At 52.0% G+C, this 9,331-nt stretch overlaps 3 protein-coding genes across 3 annotated transcripts; all 3 read left to right on the forward strand.

Annotated features, from left to right (window-relative positions):
- Positions 1–798: 798 nt before the first annotated feature.
- On the forward strand, positions 799–2,503 carry BKA55DRAFT_698897 (uncharacterized protein; the record flags this gene model as incomplete). The annotated part of the gene is made up of 2 exons (XM_046200560.1): positions 799–1,233; positions 2,174–2,503. 2 exons carry the CDS (start codon positions 799–801, stop codon positions 2,501–2,503), a joined length of 765 nt encoding a protein of 254 aa, XP_046040619.1.
- Positions 2,504–4,422: 1,919 nt separating this feature from the next.
- BKA55DRAFT_698899 (uncharacterized protein) lies at positions 4,423–4,719 on the forward strand (the record flags this gene model as incomplete). Its single annotated transcript, XM_046200561.1, has 2 exons — positions 4,423–4,480; positions 4,538–4,719. The coding sequence occupies 2 exons, from the start codon at positions 4,423–4,425 to the stop codon at positions 4,717–4,719; spliced, it is 240 nt and encodes a 79-aa protein (XP_046040620.1).
- Positions 4,720–8,577: 3,858 nt separating this feature from the next.
- Positions 8,578–9,331, forward strand: BKA55DRAFT_587805 (uncharacterized protein). The gene is made up of 2 exons (XM_046194701.1): positions 8,578–8,833; positions 8,883–9,331. Exons 1-2 carry the CDS (start codon positions 8,733–8,735, stop codon positions 8,998–9,000), a joined length of 219 nt encoding a protein of 72 aa, XP_046040621.1. The 5' UTR covers positions 8,578–8,732; the 3' UTR covers positions 9,001–9,331.

A 9,331-nucleotide genomic window follows, 5' to 3' on the forward strand; every position in this document is an offset into this window, starting at 1 on the left:
GCTGGTTAGCTTGCCGCTATGGCGGATCCAATAGGAGCCGAGATCGGGTGGAGCATGATGACACCCTTTTCGGCCTCAAAATGATCGAGTTGAGTTGAGACCGACGAGCAAAGTCGAGACACTACCGGGCAACTAAAAGATAGCGCGATAGAAATGCGAAACGACTACCCGGAAGGCGACGCGAATCGGAAGACGACGTGAAACGTATCGACGAAGCTCACAAGAGTAGTGGCGGCAGCAGCAGTAACAGCGATGGAAGGGTAATGCTACATAAGTCGCTGGGTTTCCCAGGGGAGCCGCACATGGAGACTCGAGGATTGCAGGAAGCGTCGAATAGACAGATGGAGATAACAAGGGGCTGTCGGAGGCTGTTGCAAAATTGGAAGAGACAATGGACGAGATGTAGGAACAGATGACCGAAGAATAACAGCTGGTCCACGAGCAGCTCAAAACCACCGCAATGAGCGCAACGGCCGAATCCAACGATCATGTGCTGCCGTCACACCACCCTCAACATTTATGCCACAAGCCGCTCCCAAAACCGCGACCTCGACCGATCCTCTCGTCCCCACGGTTGACACACTCTACTGCGCGATTGATGCTTTGCGGATACAAGATGATGATACCAGGCGCTTGGTCGGGACGATTCGAGCGACAGTGGAGAATCAAACTTGGGCCAAACTGGATCATTCCATGTGACGATGCCGAGCCGTACTTAAGAACCGAAAGAACACCGGAACCCGCGTCCTACGAGACGATCGCTCCCTGATAAAGGTGGACACTGTCAGCCCGACGCCAATGAAGCTGCCACCGCGTGCACAAGGGGCAAATCCGCCAACTTCTCCTCAAAAGTGCTTGTTATCGCGACCAGGACAATTCACGGTTGAAAGTCGACGATGCACGGTATGCCGGGTTAGGGAGAGAGCTCTCAGGCATCGACAGCCGCGACACGGAACCGATACTGCGAATCATGATCCTGCAAGTGGTCACGCGGTCAACAGCGATAAAGAGTATTCGCGTAATGAACTCCGTCCTTCAACTCAAGTTCTCGAGTTTGGTCAGTCTGAAGCATCCAGCGAGAATGCGCTTGTGGAACGCGTTGACTTGCCACTTCTCTCTGTTCCAGCGCGTAATCGTTCGCAGACTGTCGATTGTCAAGGCGGAAGCAGCTTCATGCTCAACAACCCAAGCTGCCCTCGCTGCATCACCACGCAACTTCTCGGTCCGACTCTTGTACGTTAGCATCATCAACTCTCATCTCATCACTGAATTTTGTTCATAGGTAGCTGTTGCGCTAGTCCCCAATCGCTCGGCCCCCCATATCCGATCCGCTCCGCCTTCGTGGAGAGTGGAAATGAAGCTTTGAGCTACAGCACCAGGATCGATGAACCCACTAGCCGCATCTCCATGAATCGAGAGTCCCCGTCTCAGGCCTCCTTCGGGAACACCATCGCGACCCTCGCCACCAAGAGCTCCAACTTCCACAAGAACTCGTTTGAGGACGGCAAGGCGTTCTTCGAGCAGCACAATGACGGAACGGCCCTCGATCGCACCAGCATAATTCGGGCGATGAAAAATATATTGAGATGGAAGGATGCAAGCGCGAGATCGCTCAGCTTCGGCTTAAGGTGACGGCCTAGGGGGATACCCGCCGTAAAGGCGAGATTCGGTGCCCCAACGGCATATTGAACAGGACAACATGATAGACAGACACTGGCTGGTAAAGTATTTTCGAGGAATAGACGACAAGATCAATTGTCTCCGTGCCATCGGCAGTCTGCTCGACATTATGCCGAGTGGATTGTCTTGCCCGACGAAGGCTTTGGCGGAGCAGAATATTTGGTTTGTTGGTCTTGGACGATATGAAAAGTGACTATATCGCGTTGGTATCCGTCAGCAGAACCAAGCTCTCCGATATCTTCGCTATCATCTCCCACTTAGTAAGCAAGACCTGGTCGAATCGCCCCGAGCCGTCCTCCACGGAAAGGACGTTCTTGTTTGTGTGTTCCCCATCGTGGACGAGTACGACGTCAACCACATACGATCAACTAGGACGTCTCCAAGGTCAGCACGTTCGTCCATGTGTGGTCGTTCATGGACAGAATCAAGGTCGAGTTGGAGGAGACAACTCTAATGGGTCGTCGGCACGAGAGACTGCACGGACTACAACAAGTCCAACGGCCCGATCGACGAGAAGATCTTCTACCCTAAGTCGAAGCCGATCCTCCAGATCGCCACGACGGAGGACGAGCTCTTCTCGGTTGTTTTCGAAGACTCCAAGTCCGAGTTCTGCTTGTTTTTCGATCTGCGTCTCTTCGATGAGCCCTTCCGAGCAGGACTTGGCCACATCTCGGAGATGTTCGTGGAGGGGCAGATGGATGAGGCCGTGGGGCCATCAGATTCCTCGAGCGCGAAACCAACCCATGGCCAATCGAACAAGTTGAGTTGTAGTTTTTCAGCCTTTGGCACAGAACGAATTGACTACCGCGGGGACTATCAGTAGACGGGCCACGCTGGCCTTTGAAGCGGTGCTAGGTGGGAATTGCGCAGCAGGAACGGAGTCAAGAGTAGTTCCTCTGTGAAGAGCGGAAGAGATCGACGAAGAGGGAGGAGTCGCAATGAGTTTAGGCTTTGGGCTATGATTGAGTCGATGTACGGTTTCGGGAGCGGCTGGGAGGGAGTTTGTCAGTCCTGATGACACTAATCTTTGCCTTATGGCATTGATCTTTGGTTGGCTATGGACGCTATTCTCTGGGTCGTCGGTATCTACATTGCCGTGCTCATGTTTACTGCAGCGTAAGTCGAGGAGCGAACGGGGCTGACTGTAGACCTTTAGCGCGCAGCACCCCGCATGGCGCGTTACCTAACTACCTTCCCAACCCCTACCGCTTTAGCAAATTTCCCCTTCGCTTTTCAAGGCAACTCTTCCATGTCAATACATACTCTGTTCCGTTTTGCTTCCACCAATAAGCATACCGGTAGCAGCAGCTAGAGTAACTCTCTCGTCTAGGTCTGAGGCAATCGGTATGTCATGGACTTGGCTCCGGCTATGTTTTGTTGACTGACGGACCAACCAGGCCTCTAGTGCTCCAAGCCCTCCCCCAAAGACGAGCACTGGCTCGGCGATGAGCTTCCGACAAACAGTTCCTCAGTAACGGACTTGAGCGCTCCACGACGAGCTTCGAATCGCTTCGAAGAAGAGCCCACGGCAATTTTCCAAGGGACCAACCGCGACGAGATTGCGCTCAACGATGAGCTCCCAAGATGCCGCTCTCGCTCAGAGGTTCCGCTCTTAAGAAACCCTCTGTAGATGACGAACCTGTCCTTGATGATCAGCCTGGGAGAGAGGCTGTATGAGAACAAAGTTACGCGTGACAGCAGCGCAGCCGCCGCCCTTGGCCCAACATTCCGCTTAACGAGTTACGCAAATTACCACTCTTGTTTCGCTCAACGGCAAGCACCCAAGGAATCGCTCCCGATGAAGACATTCGCCCAACAATAGCGACAAGAAGCAGGATTGTGCCGGAGGAGTGGAACGTCCTGGCTAGGCTTCAAGACGGAGGCCCCTTTAGGTTTGTGCATACTGGGCAGCGGCTTGGTGCTCCTGCTGACCTGCTTCCAATTTCCAGCAAAGCGCCCCAAACCTACGACGCATCTCGCGCCCTCTTAAGCCCGTCTGACTTCAGCAGCCTCCGATTCGCCTTCCCAGTCGACGCCGAGGCTTTGACCGAGAGATCCGTTAGACTTCCAGAGAATTTCAGGCATCTATTCTCCTGCACAGTCGACAATGACCAGGATGTTATCGATCTTACAGTTGACATCACTGACCTCACTGTCGACACTGGTCTTGTCGACCGTGGCCAGCTGGCCCTGACATCGATCCGGCTGCTCAGCGTCGACACTTAGGCAGGCTCGTTCCAACAGTTGTGCGTATCCCTTGGCAGCTAACTTGTCGAGCTTGTCCTGGTCCAGGTCGTGCTTCGGTGCCAATCGACCGACGCAATTACCATCCGCGGCACATCTGCCATACGAGCCCGTGACGGCGTGACCAAGCTCCACGAGATACCAGATGAGGCATGCATGCTCATCCACCGAGATGCCGACCGAGGAAAATAAGATTTCATAGATGCCGACCTTTGCGACGTCACCTGCCACTCACCATCACCAACATGCCTCGACTTCTACCGACCAGGCCGTTTGATCTGCCGCCGGGAGCTGGGCGGCCGAGGGAAGGAGATGGAAGAGTTCCTGGTTAAAGTGGATGCCGCTGAAGTCCAACATCCGCAGTGCAAGCCCTCCGTGGCAGTTGGTGAGGAGCTACGGTCAAGGGAGCTAGTAGGCTCTTCTATCGACAGGGATTTCATCAACCTGGAATGCTCGATAATCAGCCACGGATGCCGGAGCTCTTGACAGCAGTACGCAATGCTCGACACTTACTCGGGTACTGGTGGGGTGTCGCGAGAGGTCCCCATGGCTGGCTGTATGTGGTTGAATAGGTGCAAGAGGTTTGGGTCACCTACTAGACAAACCTTCCCAGCCCTGCCAGTACTCTCCATTCGCTCTGGGATTGTCCCTGTTGGGCAGACACTCGGTCTCGCAAGGAAACGTCACAGTGAGCCTTTCAACGGCTCCATCGGTGACTTGACGCAAGGGTACTCAGGGCGCTGGCAGGTTGTCAGGCTCTACATCTGTGCTCTGCCCAAGACCGAAGGCGCCTGATCATGATTGCATTGGCACCTGGCGCGACGCCCACTCTTCCCCGAGACAATACAAGGAGATGGCCTGCTCCCCTACAACAGCATCGGAAAGGCGCCCCAGCTGATGATCTGGTGTCACTCTGGGACGAGGTTCGTGACATTGATATCGCACGGTACTTTAGTCTTGCTGGAGCACTCCACCACTCAAAGCAACTCGCAGAGATTGTCACCACGATAGTGGAGTACTTCTACCACCTCGATGGCGGCACAGAATCTGATTGTGGGAGTTGGCAAGCCTGCAAGGATTCACCCTGTCATACCGATTCCTCAGAGGCACCGCCTCGATTCATAAGGAATCTTGCGATTGACTTGGCGTAGCAGGAGAGTTTTGGGAGATGGCATACTGTGATTCGGGTGGTATTGGATGGGAGGCTTTGCTAGTTGGCGGTATCGAACAGAAACAGGATTCATACGGTTTGGCAAGGGATCGAAAGCTTATTGGCCTGTATTGAATCAGTCACCCAATTCACCACCATCATGACGACTTTTCATTTCGACTCGCATGTTTCTTTGCCAGCCGCGCCGCTACACACCCCTAACCGCCCATCTCCACGATGCACTTGCCTAATAATCTCCTCAATTTTCAAGTTAGTTGCAAGTGGCAACAGCAGTGCGTAGAGTTGCAGTAGTTCTGAGACGTCTTCAACTGAACGTCCACGTTTCATGGTAACCATTACACCTACAGGCATGAGTCGATAAAGCACCATCACGCCGTATCAGATGGGTTTTTGCTCGTGAGTTTACGCTGTTAGAAACATCGAGCGCTCCAAGATGGAATCGTAACGTTTTATCAAGTCCACTTGAGAGTCTAATACCAATGATGGTAGAAAGGTATCTGATGCCTGATACTGAAATAACGGAGATCGTCAGCACCAGAACCCTGAGCCTGTAGAACACACCGACACGGCTCTGGCTGCACTTGGCCAAGTCCTTGAGCAGTTCGAATCAATGCTTTTCATACCCGGTTCCATCGCAAACCTAGTGATGATGTTTGACCGGCCACAATACGTAGATCATCGGCAATACAACAACGATACCGACTTGGGTACCGACTGAGTTCGCTATGAGAGTCAAAGAAAGTCGACTCTCGTGGTTTTTTTTTGGTCTCTCGGGCGTGCTTCCATATCTGATGTCGGCGATCGTTCCACTGGCAGTCGTGGCCTCCTGTTTCACCAATGACGAAGGAGAATGTTGCAAGTGAATTGGCGGAGGCAAAGTCGGCAAGTTAGCTCACGAGACTCGGCACACAGCCGCGTTACTTGTTTTCACACGAAAGGGGTCGGTGATCAGTATGGAGCATCCATCTGGCAACGCTCTGCCTCGTAGAAGGACACGCCAAATTGCCACAAGCCAGATTGACAAGCGGCCGCTGAGGAGGACGATGAGTCGGCGCCTGGTCCACCAGACACATACACGCCAATTCGACGGAACGGCGCGAAGGACTAGGGTTAAGGGGCGTCAAGGTCCGAAGACCAAGGCGCAAGGTCTGTTGGTGGTATTGTAGGCAGAAATGCGTTCTCGGGATGGTCAAGGGTAGTCTTCTCGATTCAGAACGCCCGACCATGACATGTCACGCGAAGAGCTGTGATCTCGCCCACCCACGTCATCCTGTCACTGACGAGAAGTGTTTAGACCTTCACGATGCAAAACGTTTCGTTTCAGGATTGCAGTTATAACCCAACTTGGTTGTTTGTGCGTTCGGGTCGCTGGTCAACATGGCCAGGCCTACGCTCTCAAAATGTGATTGCCGTATCAATGTTTGGTTCGACTTGCCCCTTTCCATCATGCCTTGTCAAGCAAGCGAAACCGACAGAAAAGATCTTGAGAAGACGGCGTGATTCCGACATTACCTTTCAGTGGTTCGAGATTCTATTGGCGAAGCCAACGCATAATTAGCCTAGCAGGCTGCTACAAGCATCAAGCCAGTACTCAATCTGGATTGCGATGATCATGCACCATTTGCCGTCTGGTGCGTTGCAGTGACCTGCCTGGAATTGAACTCAGATTGTGTCTTCCTGTTCACCATGGCTTGAGCTATATCGAGAACATATGTGACCTGATCAGACTGTATCGATAACATCTGGCCAGCGACTGAATTAACTGCGTGTTTACGAATAGGCATTACTATTGCTTCATATATAATACAAGAACCGTGTGCCTTTCAAGCATCAATAGAAATGAACAGGCTACCTGATTGGTACCGGCCTCTGGATCCCTCACCACGAAATAGGGTTAGGAACGGCCTTACGGCGCGTTGAACTCAGCTCTTACCTCATGAGTGGTTTGAGCTCACATCTCGCATACAAGTGGAGAAATGCTCAGGATAATTCAGCCTAGCGATGGAGCATAGCAGTCCCAGTACGTATTGTTTATGGTTACTCCTAATGTGTACATTCGTACTTATTACTTTTCGTCCCCTGCTTCAGAACCCTGCGTCCAAAAGACTGGACGTGGGGTTGTGCGGGGCAATGGGAGCAACATGACGTAGCCAAGAAGTCTGCTTTTGCCCGCGATCCATTGAGAGGAAAATACAACACCTGCATTTGGTGCTCGGGGTAACGAGGTACGCCCTAGTCATCAGACAAGCGGTTGATTTTTCAGCCCTCACAGGAACGGCTGGATAGACTATCTACTGATTTCATCCCACGGTCACTTGAACCCCTCCACTTGATATGTTTTGTAGACGCGCCGGATTAGACGCGGCCCGCACCGACACGCAATGCGCAGATCATTGGGTGTGGATGTGATGCAACGAACTACACATGCAAAATGGCGCTCCTGGTGACTGCTGGTACATTGATCGAACGAGCTCCTCTTTCCATGAGGACGCGGGCTGGCATATGAAGTGTCGGTAACACGCGACATACCCGGCGGGTTTAGGTTCCCATACGGCGCCCCCTCTTTAGAGGGGGGAAATGGTTGTATAGGGTTATAGTTGTTGGTAGGTACAGGCCATGGCCGATGCGTCAGTGTTGCCGTTGTCATCTCTGTTCCAGGTGGCATGTAGTGATCGCGAATTGAATTGTTGCTCGTACCACGTCCATGCCTGGTGTCCGTTTTTGTATGTCTGATGCAGCTTTGCCTCCAGGTGAAACGAAGTTGTCGCGCCTTTCTTCTACGTATTGCAGTATCATATCCTTGAACAGTTTCATTCACTTCTCGCACCAAAAGAGGTCGTGTTCTACCGTTTCCTTCGTCTGACGTAGAGGGTTGCTACAGTCAATGGGCAAACGGGTCCGGAAGCCAGGACAGCCGTGCACAACTTGTCGACCATGTATAAGCCTGGGAGCCACTGAGTCATAGCGATACCCCTAACGACATGCTTGGCGGGCCAAATGTCCTTCTCATGCAAAGGAGGAGCGTCAATCGCCACAGCTGTAACAGCGAACAGCAACAACATGCGAATATTACCACCTCCCAGCCTCGTCTTGACAGTCGTACTATATCAGCTGCAGGGGGGTTGAAAGTTGACTGAACCTGGACCAAGACGCACTGATGTTCAACATTGATGGCCTGGTAATTCAATTAGCTCCTGTTGCATGGGAGGTTAGCGCGATGTGGAACTGTACCCCTGAATCTTTGTCTACGCAGCCTGCAGCGGGTAGGCGACGTCCAGCCGCGCCAGATTATGTGGTGGTCCGTGTGAGACTAACCTCAGCAAACTCGAGGGGTGAAACCCGATAGGTTCGTCCTGCGGCTCGAAGTCTTTGGGCAAGGATGAGCCGAAAATCTCATTCACGAATAGTAATGAGGTACCCTACAGCGATCACACAGTATACACTCTAGTAGCTTGTGAACAGGCATACCCCTGACTCAGTACGGAACAAGGGGATTGAAAATTACTAGGTATGTGATAGCTTTCTGTTGTTTCCGTCTGTTTTCCCGTCCACTTTGCAAGCGACTTTTTGAAATGAGCAAAACCGACACCAAAGTGAGGCCTACTGGCAAGATATCAAAGGCCAAGAAAGCCAGTCCATGTTTGTAGTGAATGCCAAAAGGTACATTTATCTAATCGAACTACGGCAGGTAATTAATTACGAACACAATCAGGTATACACTCGAGCTGAACATCCGAGGTACAACTTATAGAGATATAACAAAGATGAAGAGCTCACCAATTGGCAGACGGCATCAGGCTTCACACCAAGAGCCTCAGTTCGAATGTCCGGTATGTCAAAGGCGTTTTCATCGCAAGGACCTACTAGAAAGACACTACAAGCGGTCAGTCATACCAACTCCATGATATGACAATTCTGACAGTAGGTTCGTGTCAAACATGAGGAAGGCATGGAGTAGCCGGCTATTTCGGGTCACACGAGTTGAATTTGAAATGTACAGGGAGCCCATTTGCAACTGATGGTTGAAAATAATTTAACAGTATGGCTTGGCAATTTAGGTTCGGAGTCTTTTGTTTGTGGCACTATTTCCATTGATTCTTGCAACTCCACTCTGAAGGCGCAAACAGGGCGCTAGGTCCGCAGGGGAGTTGAAAGCTGACAAGACAGGGATCCGAGCTAACGTAGGCGGGCGCACAAAGTGAGCCGATCTCTTATTGATCGACAATGCACACTCAA

The sequence above is a fragment of the Fusarium redolens genome, assembly GCF_020744475.1.
Source record: "Fusarium redolens strain MPI-CAGE-AT-0023 chromosome Unknown BKA55scaffold_65, whole genome shotgun sequence".
Lineage (NCBI taxonomy): Eukaryota > Fungi > Ascomycota > Sordariomycetes > Hypocreales > Nectriaceae > Fusarium > Fusarium redolens.

Coding starts and splice junctions, on each gene's coding strand:
- BKA55DRAFT_587805 (XM_046194701.1), top strand. CDS start 8,733: ATGTTTGTAGTGAATGCCAAAAGGTACATTTATCTAATCGAACTACGG. Junction 8,834..8,882: donor ACTCGAGCTGAACATCCGAG/GTACAACTTATA, acceptor ACCAATTGGCAG/ACGGCATCAGGCTTCACACC.